Source organism: Nicotiana tabacum, chromosome 22 (assembly GCF_000715075.1).
Source record: "Nicotiana tabacum cultivar K326 chromosome 22, ASM71507v2, whole genome shotgun sequence".
NCBI lineage: Eukaryota > Viridiplantae > Streptophyta > Magnoliopsida > Solanales > Solanaceae > Nicotiana > Nicotiana tabacum.
This window is the reverse complement of record NC_134101.1, coordinates 103,979,446-104,003,858: the sequence shown is the minus strand read 5'-3', so window position 1 is coordinate 104,003,858 and position 24,413 is coordinate 103,979,446. Positions and strand designations below refer to the sequence as shown.

Here is a 24,413-nt window from a genome sequence, read left to right as displayed (position 1 = left end):
AATGGTTGAATCAGAAGCCATTTTTATCTATTTTCTTATAAAATTGAAACTTCTTTTGTAAACATTTAAAAGGGTGTATTGGTACTGATTTTTGACTTGTTTATTTATAGAGAAAATATGAAGATGTGAACAGACTAATTTTAAGTGTGAAATTGAGGTGTTGCATATTTGGTGATTGGTATTATAATATAATTCGATATTTTACCATGGTTGAGCCATTGGAGACTGTTATCAAATCTGCCAAAACTTATTTAATTGCCAAGTCGTAGAATTAAGACTCCCATTTGATCATCTAATCAAGAAGACCAAATTTCCATTTTTATTTGTATCAAATTCAACAGTAGTACTTAAGTTGGCCAGATAGAAGAAACTTCAATAATTGATTTGATTCAATAATAATATTATTATCTTCTTGTCAGTTTGTTGTCTTTTTCCAATTTTAACTTATAAAGGATTTCCATTGGAAAGATCACTCTTCTCGTGAAATTTGGTGACCGTTTCTCAGTTTTGTGTGAACTCAATTATTCTAACATTAATGTTTTTCTCTTCCTTTGGTATGGGCGGATGTAAAACACTTTTTGTACAACTACAAATATCTTAGTGTGAATATTGTCAAGATGAAAATTTATTTAATAACGACAATAGAAATTCAAATGGTTGTAAAGTGCTATAACTTATAATAACAGACGAGGCAAGCTGCTTGGAGGTGTTAAGTAGCCTAATTGGAGGCGCTAATAATGGATTGAGAGCCTTTTAAGGTGGAATGTATATATTTTGTAAACAAAACTTGTATAAGTAGGGTAATTTACTAAACATGAACATTAAGGGTAATAAAGTCTCAAATAGTGTATAAGAATGAAAAAATCCCTTGTTTTAATTAGTACCGTTTTCTCTTTCCATAGTTTGTTTTAATTAGTAGTGTTTCTTTCTCCTTTTTTCCCTTCTATATATTCTCGGTAGATGTTAGCCTTTTTCTCATCATTAGGAAGGTACATGTGCGAATGCGTGTTAAAATCTTATTATAGGCTCTTCAAGAATTTTATCAATTATTTCAACGCTTATTTCAAATGACATAGTTGTAAAGGAGCTCAATATGTGTGTACAAGTCCATTAACTATCATATTTTGTCTGCTTGTATTTAACTCGAGTTAGATAAAGTTTAATCATAGTTAGTCTTTAACCTCAGCTGTTAGTAGTCGGTCAAGTTGTCAGTTGTAATTAGCTGTCACTTAGTTAGCTATAACCGTATTTGTATATATACTTGTAATACATATTTTGGTGAATTAGCTGAATAAAACTTCTCTGACTTCTCTTTGTCTTCAGTTCATCTTCAAATTCCCTCCATGGATAACTAAATTCATTTCTGCTCATCTTCAATTCAGCTCAGATTAGAGAAATTAACATGATATCAGAGCCTTCGTACAAATAATTCTAGGGATTTTTTCATGAAATTGAAGAAAATATCGAGAGAATCGATTTCGAATATGGCATCGTAACCCTAATTTTACACCTTTTTGGTGCAATTTCATGGCTGTTTATGACGATACAACCAATTCCAGTACCGTAACGATAGTCGCCACTAGCGAAATGGTCGGAGGAACAATGATACTCGACCGCAGCCACCCGCTATATCTTCACCCTTCAGATGGGCCAGGATCTATGTCTGTGGGGATTTTGCTAACTGGAATGGAGAACTATACTCTATGGACTCGAGCGATAAAGGTGGCCTTATTAGGAAAAAATAAATTATGTTTGGTTGACGGATCTACATCTAAAGCAGATTTTGGACCAACTCTTGCTCATCAATGGGATCGTTGTAACGCGATCGTGACTTCGTGGCTTATGAGCAATGTAAGCCAACATCTGTTGACTGATGTTCTTTTCTCTGCCAATGCTGAAACTGTCTGGGCACAACTTAAGGAACACTTTGACAAGGTAAATGCCTCAAGACTCTATTACTTGCACAAGGAAATTTTTACCTCTACACAAGGTGTTTCTTTTGTCTCTGTATATTTTACAAAGTTGACTGACCTTTGGGCGGAGTATGATTTGATACTACCTCCTCCACCAGCAAAGGATTATTTTGAACAACTGGAGTGTCAGCGTTTGTTACAGTTCCTAATGGGATTAAATGACAACTTTGAACAAGCCCGAAGTCAAATCCGAATGATGCCTAATGTACCATCGATTAATCAAGCTTATGCAATGGTACTTCAAGATGAAAGTAGGCGACAAATTTCTGGAACTAACTTTGGCACCACTGGACATATAGAGCCAACTGCTATGTTTACTGCACAATCAGGGGGAAAGCAGAAAAGGAACTACACTTTAGAATGTGATTTCTGTCATATGAAAAGGCACATAAGAGACGCTTGTTACAAACTAATGAAGTGTGATTGTTGTCTCAAGAAGGGACATTTGAAAGAGAACTGTTACAAATTGTTGGGGTATCCACCAGATTTCAAAACAAAAAGAAAGGCCAACTCTACAGTCTTTGGAAGTGACATCAATGCACCCCAATGATCAACTACTTCTTTTCTTGGTGGACAACAGGGGCAAGGATATGTTGCTGCACCTACCTTTACCTAGTCTCAATTCAATCAGATTCTACAACTACTGAGCAAGGCCACTTTAACAGAAAACGCCCCCAGTGTACACATGGAAGGTAATTTAGCATTTGGTCATGAATCATTTGTTAAATGGATCATTGATACTGGAGCAACTAACCCTATGACTAGTGATAAATCTCTGAACAATGTTGTACCGGTAGCTGATCAAGGGAAAGTCCAGCTACCAAATGGAGATTCGACTGTAGTGTCTCATGTAGGAGATTGTCAGCTTTCTGAAGGTGATTCTATTCAGAAAGTCTTATAAGTCCCAACATTTCAGTTCAATTTATTGTCAGTTTCAAAGGTGACAAGAGATTTGAATTACTTCGTTTCTTTCTTCCCTAGATTCTACATTTTTCAGGATCTTTGGTCTGGGAAGGTCAAGGGGATTGGTAAAGAGAAAGGTGGATTATATCTACTAGTAGCAGAAAAAGGAAAAACATCAGATATAGGTCATACCTCACTAGCTGTACAACACTTGGAGGATGCTGAGATTTGGCACAAACGATTGGGACATGTTCTAATGCCAGTTATTAGAAAGATTCGATGTTCAAGAATAAAAATAGTTTTGTCTTAGATCATTGTGATGTATGCCCTTTGGCTAGGAAAACTAGAGTGCCATTTCCTATTAATACTAGCAGAGAAACTTGTGTGTTTCATGTAGTCCACATTGATGTATGGGGTCCTTACAAAATAACCACTCATAATGGAATGAAATACTTCCTTACATTGGTTGATGACTATTCACGAATGACTTGGATTTTCCTTATGCAACTCAAATCTAATGTTGTTATGTTACTGAATTTTTTTTTACTTTGGTCTCCACTCAGTTTGGTAAAATGATAAAGACTTTTAGATCAGACAATGGGTCTGAATTTTTCAACTGTAACTGCAGAGAACTGTTTACTTCTCATGGAATCGTGCAGCAAAGTTCAATCCCTTACACTTCACAGTAGAATGGAGTGGCTGAAATAAGGCATCGACACATCTTAGAGACAGCTCGAGCTATTAGATTTCATGGGGGATACCCAACAGATTCTGGGGTGAGTGTATCTTGGCTGCTGTTTATGTGATCAACAGGGTTCCTTCTACCATCTTGGGTGGTTTATCTCCATTTGAAGTCTTCTATGGGAAACCTCCTTGTTTCAGCCATATGAAAGTTGTGGGCTGCCACTGCTTTGCTATACACCTTCCCAAGCAAGATAAGTTTGCACCTAGGGCCATCAAATCTGTCATGATGGGTTATGCTGCATATCAAAAGGGATATCTCCTTTATGATTTAGAGAACAGATGTTTTTTTATCAGCAAAGATGTGAAGTTTTTTGAACATATATTTCCATTCAAACTCTTCCCACCAGAGCGTCACTCCCCTACTGCTTTTCCTCAGTTTATTGATGCTGCAGACTGTCCATTGGTTATTTCGACTCATGGGGTGGTCTCTGCAACTCCACTAGGCTCAATGACCGAGTCATTGCAACCTCCTGTTTTGGATCAATCTGTTGAGTTGGCTTCCTCTCAGCAAGATCATTGCTTGGGGGATCTTGGTGAGCCTGATATCCCATCATATGCTCCCCTTACTTCATCTGTCCAAGAGCCTGCTTGTAGAAGATCAACAAGGGAAAACAAGCCACCTATTTGGCTCAAAGATTTCATCAGACCAGACAAAGGGAAGGACACTGCCAACACCTGCTTGTATCTACTCTCTGAGGTGATGGGCTATGACTCACTATCCTCAAGCTATCAGAGTTTTCTGTCTCACTTCTCAGTAGATGTGGAACCTAGATCTTATTCTGAGGCCATTAAGGACTCCAGATGGGTAGATGCCATGCAAGCAAAAATTCAGGCTTTAGAGGAGAACAAAACCTGGGTGCTCGTCCCTTTGCCCTCGGGGAAGAAACCCATTGGATGTAAATGGGTGTACAAGATAAAATACAAAGCCTCTAGTGAGGTGGAGAGGTTCAAAGCTCGGATTTTCGCCAAAGGTTGTAATCAAAAGGAGGGCATCGATTACCAAGAGACTTTTTCCCCTGTCGTAAAGATGGTCACAGTACGAACAGTGATATCTATAGCAGCTGCAAAGCACTGGCATATTCAACAAATGGATGTTTACAATGCGTTTTTTGCATGGGGACCTAGAAAAAGAGATTTACATGACCCTTCCTCAAGGCTTCACTCATTCTGCCGATGGGCACCCTGTGTGCAGGCTGATTAAATCACTCTATGGACTCAAACAGGCCTCTAGGCAGTGTAACATCAAGCTTTCCACAACCCTTCTTGCCTCAGGTTTCACACAAAGTTCCTTGGACTATTCTTTGTTTACCAGAAGAGTAGGAGTACACATGGTGGTTGTCTTAATATACGTTGATGATTTACTAATAACTAGTGATGATTTGTCCTTAATACAGGAGACTAAGCACACTTTGCAGAGCAAATTCAAAATTAAGGATTTGGGGGATCTCAGGTACTTTCTTGGCATCAAGTTTGCAAGAAGTCATGAAGGTATACTCATGCATCTACGCAAGTATGCGTTGGAGTTAATCTCTAACTTAGGTTTGTCAGGTGCCAAGCCTTTGGAGCACCTCTGGAAATACATTCCAAGTTCACTTCTGTTGAGTTTGATCATCATGTTGGTACTCAGTCCACAATTGATCCTGTTCTGGCTGATCCCGGGCAATACCAATGGCTCATTGGGAGGCTGTTATATTTGACGGTGACTCGGCCTGATATTACATTTGCAGTTCAGAGCCTTAGCCAATTTATGCATGCTCCTAAGGAGTCTCATATGGAAGCTGCTTTGCGAGTTGTTCGATATTTGTCGTTGGAACCTGGTTTGGGTGTTTTGATGTCTTCAACTGGCTCCAATGAACTTACTGCTTACTGCGATGCTGACTGGGCTTCTTGCCCTAACACGAGGAAGTCCATCACTGGTTACATGGTGAAGTATGGCGAATCTCTCATCTCTTGGAAGTCCAAAAAGCAAAACACCATCTCTAGGATTTCTGCCGAGGCTGAGTATCGCAGTTAGCCTCCACTGTTGCAGAATTGACATGGCTCCTTGGTCTGTTCAAAGAGCTTGGGGTCACCCTTCAGTTGCCTATTGCAATGCACTGTGATAGTAAGGCCGCAATTCAAATTGCTGCTAATTCTGTCTTTCATGAGCTGACCAAACACATCGACATCGACTGTCACTTTATCCGAGAGAAGGTTCTTCAGGGCCTTGTTCTTCCTGTTTATTTGTCCTCTGTTGAACAACCAGCTGACCTCTTAACTAAAGGGTTGAGCAAGCTTCAACACACTTACTTGGTTTCCAAGCTAGGGATGAAGAACATCTTCATATCCCCTAGCTTGAGGGGGGGTGGTGGTGTAAAGAAGCTCAATATGTGTGTACAAGTCCACTAACTATCACACTTTGTCTGCTTGTATTTAACTCGAGTTAGATAGAGTTTAACCATAGTTAGTCTTTAGCCTCAGCTGTTAGTAGTCGGTTAAGTTGCCAGTTGTAATTAGCTGTCACTTAGTTAGCTATAACCATATGTGTATATATACTTGTAATACATCATTTTGGTGAATTAGCTGAATAAGAAAACCTTCCCTGACTTCTCTTTGTCTTCAGTTCATCTTCAATTTCCCTCGATGGATAACTAAATTCATTTCTGCTCATCTTCAATTCAGCTCAGATTAGAGAAATTAACAAAAGTAGCAATTATTTTTAAAAAATCAAAATCTTTTGCCCAATTGCCCTAGTCCCTAACTCACTGGCTTTATGTGAAACTCTCAAGAAGTTGACATGGAAAGATTTGTTTGCCTTGCTAAAAATAAAAGAAAAAGGTACAAATAGGTCACAGTAATCCTTTAATATACTTAACTTTGAAATTCCATGTGACATGTAAGGTTCATCTTCTTTTTCTTTTTTTTAACCCAATTGATACATTTTCTCTAACTTTTGGTCTTAAACACTTAATACTCCATAAATCTCTATTATTGTTCTTAACTCTTCCGTCTTCACAATCAACAATGCTTTTGCTATTGTTGTCTTTTTTGAGAGAAAGAAATAAGAAGTATTGTAAGAATAGAAAGAAAAACACTATGATCTAGTGTTTAAAAGTAATGTTAGACTTTGATCTGTTCCAAAGAAGCATGGAATGTGATGGAATGGTTGATGTCGTCCTCACCGACATGGATTTTGTGTTCACCCATGAAAATTCTTCGAATTCCAAATTGATCAGCTACGGTCAAGTGTTTGCAGGCATTGATGTTGATGTTGACTCTATGTTGAGCTCCAGCCGGGACATGAACTTTCTCAAACGAGACAAGTTGTTTCGTAGCGTTCGCTGGAGGTGGGGTTGAGAAAATGAGGAGCGTGTGTGTCCCGTCCATGTCCCCTGTATTTTTCACATTAATGTGCAAGTTTAAGTTAAGGGAGTCACAGTTGGTATGTGTTGTTCTCACTGCTAATTTCTTCCTCGTGCTGTTTCCATCAAGAGAATGAATTAGAGTTGGCACTGAAACAATGGCTGGGGCGGAGACTATGCTCTGGCTGAATCTTGTGTAGCTAAAGCCAGCCCCAAATGGGAAAACCACAGGACCTTTGTAGAATCTGTAGGTTCTACCAGGATAGCCTCTTGCTGGATCGGCTCTCATGTCCATGTTTGTCATGGCTACTTTAGCTACATAATCTTGTGGATACCATGTCATTGGAAGCTTCCCTCCTGAAGTATTATAGGAAGAGTAATTTATTACGTACTATTTCAATGGTTTCATAATTATTAAATCTTAGTTTCTATAGATAACTTGATCTATGTATGTCTAATCATACTACCCATTGGAAGCAAACGTAGGGCGAGTACTCGTCATATTTATACCTGGGTTGGCTGCTCCAAACAGAACATCAGCAATGGCAGCTCCACCAGCTTGGCCGGGATAGCCAACCCACAGTATAGCCAAAACACGAGGATCATTTTTGGCGAATGTAACATCGATGGGGCCACCGGACATTAAAACCAACACGACGGGGCCTCTAGAAGCCATGGCTACCTTAGAAATGAGCTCCTGTTGGTATCCTGGCAGAAGAAGGCTAACTCGGTCCCTAGCTTCGGCTTCGATGGTTTGATCAAGCCCCATCACCAAGACAGTGGCGTCGGCATGCCTCACTGCCACTTCCGCTACTCCAAATTGTTGGTTCCCTGGACAAGCCACCCCCATGCATCCACGCTGGTGAACTGTCCTTGCATATCTTGCTATTCCTTGTAATGGAGAAATATAGCCACATGGAACACCTATATATGTAACACATCCAACCCAAATTAAAGAAGAAATAATTCTCGTTATGATAAGTGATGGAAATACCGGAGAATGAGATTAATTTACCAGCATAATTGCCAATCATGGTAACAGTAGCATCTGAATTGGGTCCAATAACAGCAACGGTCCGGTGGCGTTGTGGGGACAGTGGCAGAGCCCGCCCAACGTTTTTGAGAAGAACGATGCCTTCACGAGCTGCTTGAAGGGCCAATTGTTGATGGGCCGGAGTACACACATCTCTCGGGCCCAAATTTGCATAAGGCCCATTTGGCCCATCGAACATGCCCAAACGCATCTGGACCGTAATTGTATTTGCTAAAGCATAATTAACTTCCATTTCTGAAACTTTTCCTGTACGAACGGCCTTCTCTGTGTGGATCGCAAGGAAAGGCCCACAGTCCAAGTCCAAGCCTATAAGACAATAAACTAGTCATATCTTCTGTCTGTGTGTTCACCAAAAATAAAGAAAATATTATTATAAAACTGACCAGCTTTGATAGTGGCAGCTGCAGCATCTTCAGGAAAACGAGTGTAGTGTTGTTGCTCGAATAAAACTCCAACAGAATCACAATCTGATACGATGTATCTGTTATACAAGGCAACAAAGAGAACCAAAATATTCTTACAAGAAAACAACCGAAAGCCAAAACTTTAGTAGGTAGCATGTGATCAATCAACGACAATATTTTTAAATTTTCCACCATAGTAATTAACAATGATAACCCTGACTTATCTAAAGTCTCGTACCCCTTTGTCGTTGACCGTTACAAGCAATTAGTTCAAATGAAAAGAAGAAAATTATATTAGACTACGTTTATGGCACGCCGTCAAAAGTTTGGCAGTAAGTATTTAATTTGTTTGAGAACTTTTATCCTAAAAGTACTATAAGAAAATTACAAGTACTACATTGTTTAATATTGGTACTTTGTCCTAGCGTATTTGAAACTTGTTGCGTGTAATAATTAAGCTCTCCATGAAGTGATGTAACGAGTGAATTAATGAATGATGACTCACAGTAAAGGTGTTATTATTAGTACATATAACTAGCTCTCTTAAGTGGTGAATCAAACAGGAAGAACCGATAATTTATAGTAAATCTTATTAACCAACAAAATTTAGTGAGTAACGCCAAATATTTTTATGGATTCCTTCTTTCGCCAATTTCACCGTGAATTTATTAATCATATACTATAGTTTGATGGTTGAGTGAAGAGATAGCGTCCCCAAAAGAGATAGACATCTTATTTCTATCTATAGATAAGACAACTATTTATTCGTGATAAATCAGACATTTTATTGGGGAAAAAATTATTGCAATTACGAAGACCTCAACACAAGCACTTTGTAGACATTGGAAATTATTAAAGGAGAGGGAGAGAAATTAACCCATTAAGGCGCCATTGGGCACGAATGGTGTCACGGAGGAGAGTAGGGTCAGCACAAGATGGCTTTCCATTGATCTGATTGTAAGAGCACATAACACTCGCTACATTCCCTTCAACCACACATGCCTTGAATGGCACGTTGTACGTGTCCTCTAAATCCTGCCTGCTTACCTACACATTTTCAAAAATAACAAAATTCTCATCACACCTTCAAGATTTTTCTCTTCTTTACTTCGGGGAATTATGTAAACGTGCATCACTTAATACAAGAGAAAAGGATCAAAGGATATTATTAGTAATATAATATGAGAAAAACACCTAGCTAGCTGTCTACGCCTTCCGTAGTTTCCAGAAAAAGCTCTAATCATCTTATCAGGGGAGTCTCAACGAATTTTGTGGCATAAAACCAAAATATATTAAAAGGCTCTTAAATTTCTTTTGTAAAATTTATATGATAATGAGATACAAAGCAAAGTCCTAGAACTTTGGCCTAGTGGTAAGCGTACAACGTGTGATGTGCGAATTAGGTACACGATACAGTTTGAATCTTTGTCGTGAATGAAAATATAACATTAATTACGTGGAAGAAGGTAGAGGAGGTACGACGATAATTTGTCAACTTTCGAACTTTGCGCCCCATTGCATTTGGGGATTTCTCCTAAGAAGATGAAAAAAAAAATTGGTTTTCTAATGGATGGGCGAATAAAATATGGTGAAAAGAAATAGTCAACCGGAGAAACTGAAACTGAGCTAAAATTAGAAAGTAAAATTATTAGAAAAATTAAAAGAAAATATGAGTGTACATAGAGAGAAAAAACTAGATTTGATAATGAAGGTAAATGCATCATTTAATTAAATGAGAGAGAAATTTATTGTTATTTAACTTTTAAAATATTTTATTAATAATAATTACATAAAATATATGTGACACATAGTACTTAAAATTGGGGCCCTTAATATTTTGGGGGCCTAAAGCAATGACTTCATTTGCCTTACCCTTAGGCCGCACCTGCATCTTATCAAGATAACAACGTGCAAGCAAAAATTTTGGTCTAAAATTTCAATCCCATACATATATATATATATATATGTGAGAGTTATAAAATAAAATTTTAAAAAGTACATATATAAAATTAAAATTACAACTGAGTAGTTAATTACCTTAGCATTGAAGTGGTAACGATCAAACCCATTCCAATCATCAAGATCGTAGGCAGTGTAATGCTTACAGCAAGCGGCGACCTTGAGTCGGCTAGTGCCACGGCCGCCGCCGCCTTGGAGTCCTTTCACGTAGCTGATCGCATATTGTGCAACCAAATGGGGATCCTCCCCTGGTGTTTCCTGACACCTTCCCCACCTCGGATCTCTTAATATGTTCACATTTGGACTCCAAAACGTTAGTCCTGCTGCTCCTCCATTATACATTGCTCTTCCTTCATCAGAGACCACCTGATCCATATTTAACAGATACCAAGTAAAGTATCAAGATTCTAGTTTGTAGGAAGAAACTCTTATCACGCATATTGTGACTTTGACTTTGATCTCTAGTCCAACTTTCTTTTTGAATATTTCCGTATATCAACTGACAACTGTGTGTGTCTATCAATCATGTGGAGTAATATATTTCTCTAGTGACTTTTCTTTTAGGATTCTTTGAAAAATTCATACCTGGTAACAGAGGCGGATCCAGGATTTAAATCTTATGGGTTCAATTTTAATGTTTTTAACATTAAACCCATTATATTTTTAAAGTTATGGGTTCATATCTATTATTTGTAATTTTAATAAATTTTTACATACAAATTTGTACTCGGCGTCGAAAGTTATGGGTTCGGTTGAACCGGTAGTGATTACACTACATCCGCCTCTGCCTGGTAAGCCGTGAAAAAATTGCGTTCTAGATGCTACCATTGCATATACGAGTTTCAAAAATCACTACTTTCATGAATCGGGTAGGGAGGACAAGACAAGACCAATACTACAGTTTAACTGTGTCTAGCTCATTACACGGACTTGATGCTTTCATATTTCTTCCGATGGTGTATCATATACTATAATTACCGCAAAACAATCGAAATACTCCGTCCGTTCACTTTTAGTTTTACACTTCCTCTACGAAAAAAATATATTTATTTTACAATTTTATCCATAATAATGATAGCATTTTCAAAAATCTAAAAAAATAATTTGGGGAATAAGTAGTTAATGATAAGGGTAAAACATCAAACAAAAATTGTCTTTCTTTTGATTTAGTATAGTACACAAGTAAAAATTAAAATATTTTTTTAGTATTGTGAACAAGTAAAAGTGAATAGAAAAAATATTAATATAGTGGAAAAACAGTATGATTGGATTTTGGAGGAAAAAAAGAGCAAGTGAAAGATAAAGTGTTACTTATAAGGAAAAACTTGGCAATTGGACAAACTTATGGCATATGGACCCAAACCTATTAATCACATCTGTTACGACAGTTTACACGCAGACTGTGAGTAGATCCAAAAACAAAGAATCAAACCTCTTAACTTTTCCATGAATTTGAACATAAAATTTTTAAGTTTTTTGAAATAAAATTTACATATTTAAAATTATATATGAAAATACTATAAGTCACGATTTAACAATTTTAAAGGCATATAAAAAATATCACAATTAAAGAAAAAGTTATATGTAAATTTTATTTCATATTGGGACGAGGAAGTAGTTGGTTAGTGCGAAGCTTTTGTCCGAATTTCTATCACATCCAGTTTGATTCGTAGAGTTCTCTAACTTCGGCCTTTATCTGGGTAATTATATGTATTTTTGGTGCTAATTTTATTTAAAAATTTCCTCAATTGTCATGCAATGACAAGGAAAAGGATGAATTATTTACTCAGAAAAATACTTATATATTAGAATATGATTACATCAACTTGGATGAAAAAGCTGGAATACGATTACATCAACTTGGATGAAAAAGCTGAACATCAAATTGATATATATATGGAAAACAATACTAGGTTATCCCACATCAAAGAAATGTATTGCCATTTAGTTAATATTGTGACAGGGTATATTCTCTAGCCATGCAATTACAACTTCGAAATTGGAAAACAGGAAAAGAGATAATGAGATGTAAAAAGCCGTCAATATATCTTTGAGACACTCAGTTACTTTCTTTGTCGAATAATGCTTTTCAAAGTAGCCCTATTGTGCATAAACTAGGATAATAACTTATGCTCACTTCTTTTTTTCTTTAATGCTCCAATAAATTAATACATATTATTTCTGGAGTAGTAATTTAGTTAAATTCCAGTGCCAATATTTGCAGTGATAGACTTTTAGATCTCTACATCTTTAGAAGCAAATATCATTAAAGAAAAAATAATTCAACATAATATTTTAATTTTAGTTACGTAATAAAGATTATTTGTTTCCGTATACTAAAGTTTAATTTACTTTCATTGGACATCAGAATCAAGCCGTAGCTTACACCTTTGTCCTATGATTATATCCTCATATTTCATATAAACTCACTATTTAGGTATCAGTAATTTAGTAGTATATCGTAAGTCCTTAATTAGGCGTGGTTGTCTGTGTGGAATTAAGCAAAGCGACAGTGATTTAAATATTGAAGTTAATGTTTAAGTGGGCTTGTACATATGTGTGTGGTGTACATATCTAGTAGGATAGAATATAGATAATGGTTGGGATATCATTATCCAAATTAAAACATGAAACTTATGGGATGTGGACCATTATATTTCTTGAACACCTCATATCAAGAGAAGGAAAATGATATGATAACAACTCGTCAACTTGCATGAACGACAAGTTTGCTGTTTTCTTTCTTGTTATTTATTAAAGAAAAAGAAAGAATTCGTCATAAAACAATTAGTGTCACTTTCGTCCTTATGAGAACCAATTAAAGGGAACTTAGATTAGCTTCTTTGCTTTTCTCATATCTATATGTTGGAAGTAAAGTTTTGCTATTTTTCAAGAGATGAGTTTTGACAATTGTTCCGGTCTTAGACTCTAGAGAGAGACAGAGAACAATCACTAGGTCTCCTGCCTTGGTATTTATTTAAGAAGATTTCACCAATTACTTTCTTTCCACTTTCCCAGCCCTTTTGATTCCGTACAAAGAAATAAAAAAATGAAAAAAAAACTCATTAAATTACCCTTCAAACTCATTATATATATATATCATGCATCGAAGCGACCCATGGTCCACCCACTGCCAGTGCACGTTAAAGGAGTTGCTTTTGGGCCTATTACTTTTTTGTGATGTTTGTGACCACACAACAAAACATATAGGCATGTGTAGGCATGGGCAAAAGCTTACCTTTCTTTTTTCTAGTTATAAACCTATGTGGGTTTGTTTGGAAAATAAGATTATAATACGAAAATTTTGGTATACTTGAAAAACGAAATATAAAGAGTATAATATAAATATATATTTGGTGTATATTAGATAAGTTGGAATAAACATTTATTTTTATTTTGACCTTAGATTGTTTATAAAACTTTGGGGGAAGAGCCTTGAATAAGAGCATCTTTGTCTCGGGATTAACTAATCCCCGGATTATTATCTCACCCTCAAAGTAGAATAGAATAATACTACAATTTTGGGATTAATTAATCCGGGATTGCTAATTCTAGATTCAAAAATTTAATCAAACGCGAGATAAAACAATCTTGCGGCATCTATTTCGGAGATTATTATCTCTTATGTATCAAACAACCCCTTACATTGCATTATTTTAGACAGCTCTGTTTTACATATGTACTCTGGATAATCATCAGATAAACGTAACTATCTCATGAGCGGCCCTTTTATGGAATCCTGTTCGAACGCTTTCAAAGTGAGATATTTGGAATCCTGTTCGAACATTTCCAATATTATACTTTTTAAAAAATGAAGTAGTGCGCTATTGTAGAAAGACAAAAAAAGGACTAAAGACCAATAATCATATGGTCTTATAGAGATCACTAGCAACCTAAGATCCTTAACCTCTTGATCAGTAAGCTAAGTTTCTAAGTTAAATTAAGAAGATTCAAAATATAAAATATAAAATATAAAAATACAAATCGAATCTTACCTTATATGTATAATATAATTTTTCGGCGAAGGGATTCGGGCGAACCTCTTTCGCACCCTAAATCTGCCCCAGAATTCATATGTGAAATGCTAATGCTAGCGGATCATATATCACATGACAGTTATACGACTAGTAAGTACTACTAACGTCTGTTATGGACAGTTTCAGTCAGTCACATGCGTACCTAATCCGCTGAAAGGTCTGCCTTTCATGACAGAAACAAAAGGAAACACTTAGCTATATTGGTGGCCTGTGACCATTCTTGCAGTGAAAGATTATTAAAATATACCTATAATAGACCTAGATTATAATATTGTATATGTAATAAAAAGTATACTAGTTCATCTCATTTATATGATGGAGTTTTAATTTTCAGATTGCTTAAATATAAGTTGAAAAAAAAAATTAATACTGGTTTAACAAATTAAAATCTACTTTAATACTATCACAATATGAGATAATTGAGAAATATTATTGGTATCTTATCCTACTATTCATACCTAAAGTTGCCCATGATAATAAATTAATGATGTATCGGCACAATTTATCAAGTCATCTTCACGTAGGATTCTTTTTCTCCTTAGTGATAGCAACATAAATCAAATCCTTGTTTGTATTAGTTTTCCAACGCTGAATAAGGATATTTCAATAAGTTAAGGGGTAACGCAAAAGAAGTTGATATTAGTATGAATATATACGTACACGTATACATATATTTATATTTGTATAATCTAAAAGTTACCTGGCCAATTTGTTCCCACAGGGAGGCGTTAAAAGAAGCAGCAGTAGTGATGACTTGAGGGAAGCTGGTGGCGCTAGGGAAGGCACCACCGAACTTAACGCCAGGGCCGGTACTGGAGACGCCGTGAAGTGCCTCGGACCACCACTCATAGCCATTAACACCCAGCCTCTCCACTGGTGCAGCGTTGTTCACCAGCAACCTGATCTTCTCCTGCAACGTTAATCGTTGGATTAAGTCCTGGACACGCACGTGTATTGGCAGAGACGTCTTGCAGAATGGCAGGTTTCGCGTCCCCGCATTGGCGGGGTCGCATGCAAACGCTGGCCGCGACTCGACGGAATATGCAAAGGCATGGATGACAAGGACTACATTGAGAATAAAAATAGTACTACTAGGATACTTGAGATTCATAATTATTAGGAGTACGTACTATTATGTATGATGTGTAATCAATGAAAATAATTGTAAGAATAGATCTGCTGCTATTCGTATTGTTAACATACATAACAAAATAAGAGTTGCTTGGAGAAATTGAGGAGAGTTTGAAGGGTATATATAGAGGAGGTTGCGTTTAAGATGGTGACAATAGCGTATGAATATGAAAAATGAAAGATGGTATAGTTGGGGTGTAAGGAAGGAGTAATCTTTGAGCTCTCTTAACCATTAACCGATGAGTAAGTATGACACGCATTTGGCAGTCATAAAGACTTCCCTTTTTCAAATTTGTGGAATTCTTATTAAAAGGAATATAATGGGTTTAACTTATATGTTTTACAATATTAGTTTCGTTTATATACGGTCAAAATCAAGGAGCCCGATTTCGAAGTCTAAAATTGGGCTATGAGTCCGAGTCCGGGCAAATCGAAGCGGGAGACAGATCCGGCTGAGCAGATAGGAGGCCTGACACGACTTACTTCGAGGGTAGTACAATCTCGAAGACACTCAGGAAAGAGCGGGAATCTCTCAAGGACACGTGGATCAAGGCATAAATAAAAAGATAATGGTAGAGGTCCGTACTAGGTGGTTATACACCTGTACCAATAGAATTCTTTACCATAATTAAGAATGTACTATATTGGGGTTTTCTCTATATAAAAGGGACCACAATCATTTATAAAACACACATTATTCACTACAATAGAATATTCTACTCTGCTTTTCTTGTTTGCCGTGCTCAACAATTGTTCTTCAACTTTATTGTTTTTACTTTATTATTCATACTTCATTGCTCTTAGCTGACCTCGAGGCCCCCAAGAAAGTCGAGCTCGAGGTCCTTATTGTTCTAGCAACACTGAATTGGTTCATCAATTCCTCTTACTTAAACTTAATATTATTTGTATACTCACTAGTATTGGAATAAGTCACATATCTTTAAAATCACAAATCACGTTTAATTGTTACTCTCATTTTTCGAGGTAAACAGTTTGGCGCCCACCGTGGGGCTAAAGATAATAGTGATTACTTTAGTGCTAGTTTTCTAATAACACATGTTATTCTTCACGGTTTTTCTTGTTAAAGATTCTTTGATTTCAGGCTTAAACATGTTTAGCACACAGAATGCACCTATTCACGAGGACGAAGGTCTTGGAGAAAACAACGGTATAGGGGTCGGTGTACCACCCATAAACCCTGAGGGAGTGCCAAATATGGAGCCAGTTGATATCAATTCGCATAACGTTCTAAACACGGACGCATGCACAGACCCCGTAAGGAATGCACACAGTGATGCCCAGCCCGACGACCAAAGAAAACGAGGAATGGAAGAAGGAGGAGTCAGCCTCCAAGTGATATTCGAAATGTTGCAAGCCCAGCAAGTGGCCATCGCTCAACTTCAGAGTCAGAATAGAACTCCAAACACAGCCGAACCAGTGAACACGCGGCGTGTTGAACCAGCGATAGAGAGACCCGATGAAAGTGGCTCGGGGACTGACCCCACAATTATGAAAATGCTCGAAGAGCTCGCCAAAAGGATTAAGATCGGAGAAAAGAAGATTGAAGAAAATGACAAAAAGGTGGAGACATATAATTCAGGGGTTGATCAAATACCGGGAGCACCTCCAATTTTGAAAAGACTGGACTCGAAGAAGTTCATGCAAAAACTATTCCCCTAGAGTGCGGCTCTGAAGCCCATCCTGAAGAAGTTTTAGATGCCAGATATCCTAAAATACAACAGAACCACTGATACCAACGAGCACATCACCACATACATTTTTTGCATCAAAGGGAATGATTTGGAAGACGACGAGATTGAATCTGTTTTGCTAAAAAGGTTTGGGAAACTCTGTCTAAAGGTGCCATGATTTGGTACCATAACCTACCCCCGAACTCTATCAATTCGTTTGCCATGTTGGCAGACTCATTTGTGAAGGCACATGCCGGTGCCATAAAAGTTTCCACAAGGAAGTCCGATTTATTCAAAATAAAGCAAAGGGAGAACGAGATGCTGATGGAGTTTGTATCTCATTTTCAATCAGAACGAATGGAGTTACCACCAGTATCTGATAACTGAGACGTACAAGCCTTCATTCAGGGGCTAAATGAACGAAGTTCAATAGCTTCGAAGCAGCTGAAGAAAAACTTGGTCCAGTATCCCACTGTGACTTGGGCGGATGTGTATAATAGGTACCAATCAAAAATTAGGGTCGAGGATGACCAGTTAGGAGCCCCATCAGGCTCAGTTTATCCAAGCAGGTTACTAACAAGGGAGTCAGGAAATGCAGACAGGGGGTCAAGATCGAATAAGGAAAGATATCAGCCATACGTCGAGGATCGAAGGAACATTTCCAAGCGTAACATACCTCGGAATGATCGAAGAACGGAACAAGGTCAAATTTCCCAGGGAATCATGAGCAAACCCGGGTTCGATAGGCACTTGGGACCGGCAGAGACACCCCGATTATCAGAATACAACTTCAGTGACGATGCCACGGGATCATCTCAGCCATTGGCAAAATTAGAGATACTATATGGCCCAAGCCTATACAGACTGATCCTTCTCAGAGGAACCCCAACTTGATATGCAAATATCATGGTACTCATGGGCACAGGACCGAAGATTGCAGGCAACTCAAAGAGGAGGTAGCCCGGTTGTTTAACGAATGGTATCTTCGTGAATTTCTCAGCGACCAGGCCAAGAGCCATTTCCGAGAAAGGGATGCAAACAAGAAGAATGAGCCTGAAGAACCTCAACATATCATTCACATGCTTGTTGGAGGAGTCGACGTCCTACAGGGACCTATATTCAAACGTAACAAGGTTTCCATCACAAGGGAGAAACGGACTCGGGACTACATGCCCGAAGGCACCCTCACATTCAGGGAGGAAGATACCGAGGCCTTATCTCAGCCTCACAATGATGCTCTGGTAATTTCTATTCTTTTAAATAAAATTCAAGTTAAACTTGTTCTCGTGGATCCAAGTAGCTCGACAAATATAATCAGATCAAGGGTCGTGGAGAAGATCGGGTTGCTTGACCAAATCATACCTTCCTCTTATGTCTTGAATGGATTCAACATAGTAAGTGAAATGACGAAGAGGGAAATCATCCTCCCAGTCAACGTGGTTGGAACCATACAAGACACCAAGTTCCATGTCATCGAAGGAGATATGAGGTATAATGCTTTACTTAGAAGGCCGTGGATCCATAGCATGAGGGCGGTGCCATCTACCCTTCATCAAATGATGAAGTTCCCAACAAAGGATGGTGTTAAAATAGTATATGGAGAACAACATGCAGCTAAGGGGATGTTTGCAGTACACGACCTGGCACCGGTATCGACACCATCTACATCGGAGAAGTCAAAGGACAAAAAGGCTGCCAAATAGCAATCACAGCCCATGCCCTCGGTTGAGCCCAAGGGACAGGTGATCGACGAACAGGTGGTCAATGACGAAAAACAAGATTTTGTCTTCCCCCGAGCCTTCATTTCCCCCAAGGAATTGGATGCGACAAAGTCCATGATCAAAAAACTCGAGCATGCTATATTGATCGAGCATCTTCCAGAATGAAAGGTATACCTGGGGACGGGGTTAACCCCTAAACTCAGGAAAAAATTCATTCAATTTATTACAGATAAAATTGACTCCTTTGCCTGGTCCCACTTAGACATGATAGGGATCCCACAGGAGATAACTACCTATCGACTAAGTGTCGATCCCGGATTTAAGCCGCTGAAGGAAAAGAGGAGACCTCAGTCCGAGGTAAAGCATGCATTCATCAAAGAAGAGGTATCAAAACTTCTCAAAATAGGATCCATTAGGAAAGTAAAATATCCCGAATGGCTAGAACGTAGTGGTAGTCCCTAAAAATGGGAATAAACTTAGAATGTGTAGACTACAAGGATTTGAACACAACAAGCCCTAAAGATTCTTTCCCACTGCCCAACATCGATCGATTAATCGATTCTACAGCTGGTCGCGAGATCCTTACCTTTCTCGATGCCTACTTCAGGTACAACCAGATTCAAATAAACCCGGAGGACCGGTAAAATATTTCGTTCCTCACGAAGTATGGTACACATTGCTATAATGTAATACTCTTTGGGCTAAAGAATGTAGGGGCCACATATCAGCGCCTAGTTAATAAAATGTTCGAACATATAATAGGCAGATTTATGGAAGTTTATATGGATGACATAATAGTTAAGTCCCTGCGCCCAGAGGACCATTTGACCCATTTGCAGGTGACATTCGATATCCTAAAAAAGTACAACATGAAGCTCAACCCTGAGAAATGCGTTTTCGGAGTCTGTTCGGGCAAGGTTTTGGGCTTCATGGTGTCGAACAAGGGGATAGAGATCAACCCCGATAAAATCAAAGCCATTGAGGAGATAACCATGGTGAACAATGTGAAAGCCGTACAACGTCTGATCGGGAGGATAGCTACCCTAGGCCGATTTATCTCTAGGTTATCAGATCAGAGCCATCATTTCTTTTCCCTACTCAAGAAGAAGAACAACTTCGTATGGACTCCAAAATGCCAACAAGCCTTGGAAGAATTAAAACGGTATCTCTCGAACCCACCCTTGCTCCATACTCCGAAGGAGGATGAATCACTCTACTTGTATCTACCATGTCTGAAGTAGAGGTAAGTAGAGTGTTGGTTCGAGAAGAGCAAGGTACTCAATTTCCTGTCTGTTATGTGAGTCGGACCTTAGGAGATGCTGAAACCAGGTACCCCCATTTGGAAAAGTTAGCTCTTGCATTAATAAGCAAATCTAGGAAATTAAAACCATATTTTAAATGCCATCCTATATGTGTGTTGACTACATACTCACTTCGAAATGTCTTGCATAAGCCCGAATTATTGGGCAGATTAGCCAAATGGGCCATAAAACTTGGAGTATATGATATCGAATATCAGCCTAGAACGACTATCAAGTCTCAAATTTTAGCAGACTTCGTGACCGATTTTGCGCCTGCCCTCGTACCCGAAGTAGAAAAGGAAATCTTGCTATAAACGGGTACGTCATCGGGGGTGTGGACCCTCTTCACAAACGGTGCCTTGAATGTAAAAGGATTCGGGCTTGATATCGTTTTAAAACCACCTACGGGCAGTGTCATTAGGCAATCTATCAAGTCTTCTAAATTGATTAACAATGAGGCCGAGCATGAGGCCATTTGCAGGTCTCGAACTAGCCAAGGGCCTTGGAGCAGAGGTCATCGAGGCAAAGTGTGACTCCTTTTTGGTAGTAAATCAAGTAAACAGGAGCTTCAAGCTTCGAGGTTCGAGATGACCGAATGTAGAGGTACTTGGACAAACTTCAAGTGACATTGCACCGCTTCAAGGAATGGATGCTGGATCATGTACCTCGGGAGCACAATAGTGAGGCCGATGCACTTGCAAACTTGGGGTCATCGGTCGAAGAAGATGATATCGTCCCGGGGACTGTCGTCCAACTATCGAAGTCGATGGTCGAAGAAGGACATACAGAGATTAATTCAACAAGTTTAACGTGGGATTGGAGGAATAAGTACATCGACTACTTGAAGCATGGGAAGCTCCCCGAGGACCCAAAAGAACAAAGAACACTTCGAGCTAAAGCAGCTCAATTCTCACTCGATGAAAATGGAACTGTTGAATGATAGAGGATTTCCAAGAAGATATTCTCCATATCAAGATTTGATCCTCTAAGATTTTTCCATATCATGTTTTGATTCTCTAATATCTATCCATTCACCAATTTTGATTCTTTGTTTTATTTTATTTTGTATAATCCCAGATTTTATGGAATTTTGTTAGATTTTATGGGATTTTGTTTCTAACCTCTTCTTGTATATAAATCCATGTATACGACATTCAAAAATATGAATTAAATTATTCAAGTTTCTTACTCTTTCCACATGGAGAGCCTTAGGCTTATTACTAACAGATTTTTTCCATTCATTCATCTTTTCATCACATTTGTCCTCTTTATTCCGCCCAAGGGTTGAAACCATTTGAAAACCATGTACGAAGAGAGTACTATTGCGAATACTCCAGTCTCTGAAAATGTTTCTGCCGCTATAGAGCATAGCTCTATAGTTTCAACTGGAGATCTATAAAATATTCAAGCCTCTTATCGGCTGAATGGGAAAAATTATCTAAAATGGTCTCAGCTTGTTCGTACCTTTCTAAAAGGTAAAGGGAAATTAGGACATCTCCTCGGTACAGGACCATCCAAAGAAGACCCCAAGTTTGATGCATGGGATGAACATGATTCAATGGTGATGTCATGGTTATGGAACTCCATGCTTCCAGAAATTAGTGATACTGTTATGTTTCTGAATACTACTAAGGAAATTTGGGATGCAGTGAATGAGACATACTCTAAAGTTCATGATGCTGCCAGGATCTATAAAATAAAAACAAAATTATCTGCAACAAAACAGGGAGCTCGATTTGTCACTGAATATTCTAACATTTTACAGGGGTTATGGCAAGAGATGGATCACTATCAATGCATTCAAATGCGTTGCACAGACGATGCTGTAATTTTGAAAAGATTTATTGAAAAAGAAAGGATTTATGATTTTCTTGCAGGGCTAAATGCAGAGTTTGATGCTGTACGAGTGCAAATTTTAGGGAAAGAAGATCTGTCATCATTGAATGAGACAATGGCCATTATACGGACAGAGGAAGGACGAAGGAGTGTTATGCTTGAAACTCAAATAAATGAAGGATCAACTCTTATGACAAAAGGGACAAATAAAAAGGAATCTGGAGTTTCACAATTGGAGAGCACCATCAAGCCCGCAAGTTCATTCAAACCGATTGTCAACAGGGACAATCTTTACTACACTTACTGCAAAAAGTACCGTCACACGAGAGAGAGAAGTTGGAAACTCAATGGTAAACCTCCAACCAAAAATACTTTTGATGGAATGCAGACACACATTGCTAGCAGCCCTCAGGTTGATAAAAAAGTTCATTAGTCCCAGAATTTAACAAAGAAGATATTGAGAAATTGAAGATATTGCTGGAATCTCTGGATATATCATCTTCGACAGGTAGTTGTTCAATGGCCTTTGCAAGTATTTCTTCTACTTTTGTTGCTAATGTTAGAGACAAATTTTCTCCAATGTGGGTGGTTGATTCCGGTGCAACTGATCATATTACTTGTTCCTCCCATCTCTTTATATCATATTCACCTTGCCCTAGCTATAAAAAAATAACTATAGCCGATGGTTCAGTTATTACTATAGCTGGCCAAAGAGACATACAACTGGGAAAGTCTTTGATACTTAAGAATGTTCTTCATGTCCCAAAGTTATTTGCAAATCTCATTTCTGTCCACAAAGTCACCAAAGATTCCAAATGCAAATAACCTTTTTCTCTTCATATTATGCACTTCAGAAGCAGGACACGAAGGAGATGATTGGGTGTGCTAGTGAGAAAGGTGATCTTTATTTTCTGGATTTTCACAATGGTGGAGATACAATTAAGAATTCCTTATCTAGTTCATTCTTGTCTGAATCTGTTATGTCCAATAAAGAGAGAGTTTGGCTCTATCATAGTCGCTTAGGTCATCCTTCTTTTTATGTAATCAAGCTAATGTTTCCATCGTTATTCAAAAATTTGGTTGTTGAGTCTTTTCATTGTGAAGATTGTGAAATCGTAAAACATAAATGTGTTTCCTTTCCAATAAGCAACAAAAGATGTCATACTCCATTTTCTCTTATTCATAGTGATGTATGGGGACCCTCTTGCATTCCTAATATTTTTGGAGCTAGATGGTTTGTGTCATTCATTGATGATTGTACAAGAGTAACATGGATCTATTTGTTAATGCAAAAGTCAGATGTCAGCCACGTTCTTCCTACCTTTTTTAATCTGGTTAAAACCCAATTTGATGTGACAATTAGAAGATTCCGTTATGATAATGCCAAGGATTACTTCAATCAAAACCTCTCTGTTTTCTTCAAAAATGAGGGAATTATTCACGAATCTTCATGTGTCAATACTCCTCAACAAAATGGGATAGCGGAGAGAAGAAATGGTTTGTTACTTGACATTACTAGATTACTATTGTTTCACAAAAAGGTTCCAAATCAGTATTAGGGGGAAGCTGTCCTAACTGCTGCATATCTTAGTAACAGAATACCATCAAGAATTCTGAATTTTAAGAGCCCACTTGATACTCTTAGGAGTTTCTTCTCGAATTTCGAAAATTCTAGTGAATTGATTCCTAGAATCTTTGGGAGTATTGCCTATGTTCACATTCATTCTCAGAATAGAGGCAAATTAGATCCACGCGCTCTTAAGTGTATTTTCATTGGATATTCTCCTACTCAAAAAGGATATAAGTGTTACCAACCATCAACCAAGAAGTTTTTTGTTTCAGCTGATGTCACATTTGATGAAAGTGAGTCATTTTTTAAAAATTCTTACATTCAGGGGGAGTCATTGGATGGAAAAGGATCTCTAGACTTATCACTACTTGATTTGTCTATTCCTAGCCACGAAAAATCCTTATCTATATCCTTGCCTGAGTCACCATCTCTTAACTCATCTGAGTCTCTAAATTCTAATGAACCTATTGAGTCTTCTAATCTTGATATAGATAAAGGAATTCAAGAAAGTAATCCACCATTGCAGGTTTATTCCAGAAGAAATAGGCTAACTGATCAAACTACTCAACCACAATTATCTCCTCATGTTCCTGCTCCTAATACCTATCCTGAACCTGTTGAACCATCAGAAACACCAAACCAAACTGATCATGAAGATCATAACCAACCAAATGATCTTGACCTTCCCATTGCACTTAGAAAAGGAACCAGAACCTGCATGCAACACCCTTTGTGCCTTTCCTTGACA

General features: G+C 38.0%; 3 protein-coding genes across 3 annotated transcripts; 2 read left to right on the top strand and 1 right to left on the bottom strand.

Moving 5' to 3' along the window:
* Positions 1–1,587: 1,587 nt before the first annotated feature.
* On the top strand, positions 1,588–2,523 carry LOC142176005 (uncharacterized). The gene has a single exon (XM_075243036.1). It carries the CDS (start codon positions 1,588–1,590, stop codon positions 2,521–2,523), a length of 936 nt encoding a protein of 311 aa, XP_075099137.1.
* A 3,923-nt stretch (positions 2,524–6,446) lies between these two features.
* Positions 6,447–15,643, bottom strand: LOC107818832 (beta-D-xylosidase 1). The gene is made up of 7 exons (XM_016644886.2): positions 15,116–15,643; positions 10,457–10,744; positions 9,297–9,466; positions 8,399–8,496; positions 7,977–8,321; positions 7,472–7,885; positions 6,447–7,318 (listed from the first exon to the last, which is right to left on the bottom strand). Exons 1-7 carry the CDS (start codon positions 15,524–15,526, stop codon positions 6,720–6,722), a joined length of 2,325 nt encoding a protein of 774 aa, XP_016500372.1. The 5' UTR covers positions 15,527–15,643; the 3' UTR covers positions 6,447–6,719.
* Positions 15,644–16,911: 1,268 nt separating this feature from the next.
* On the top strand, positions 16,912–18,940 carry LOC142176004 (uncharacterized). The gene is made up of 3 exons (XM_075243035.1): positions 16,912–17,148; positions 17,646–17,940; positions 18,057–18,940. The coding sequence occupies exons 1-3, from the start codon at positions 16,912–16,914 to the stop codon at positions 18,938–18,940; spliced, it is 1,416 nt and encodes a 471-aa protein (XP_075099136.1).
* The last annotated feature ends 5,473 nt before the right edge of the window (positions 18,941–24,413 follow it).

Excerpts from the sequence above, each read along its gene's own strand:
- LOC142176005 (XM_075243036.1), top strand. The coding sequence starts at position 1,588 with ATGGTCGGAGGAACAATGATACTCGACCGCAGCCACCCGCTATATCTT.
- LOC107818832 (XM_016644886.2), bottom strand. The coding sequence starts at position 15,526 with ATGAATCTCAAGTATCCTAGTAGTACTATTTTTATTCTCAATGTAGTC. Across the intron at positions 9,467-10,456 it reads GTTACCACTTCAATGCTAAG|GTAAGCAGGCAGGATTTAGA; the intron begins GTAATTAACTAC and ends GAAAATGTGTAG. Across the intron at positions 8,322-8,398 it reads AGCTGCCACTATCAAAGCTG|GCTTGGACTTGGACTGTGGG; the intron begins GTCAGTTTTATA and ends ATTGTCTTATAG.
- LOC142176004 (XM_075243035.1), top strand. The coding sequence starts at position 16,912 with ATGTTGCAAGCCCAGCAAGTGGCCATCGCTCAACTTCAGAGTCAGAAT. Across the intron at positions 17,149-17,645 it reads TGGAGACATATAATTCAGGG|GGGCTAAATGAACGAAGTTC; the intron begins GTTGATCAAATA and ends GCCTTCATTCAG. Across the intron at positions 17,941-18,056 it reads TGATCGAAGAACGGAACAAG|CCATTGGCAAAATTAGAGAT; the intron begins GTCAAATTTCCC and ends GGATCATCTCAG.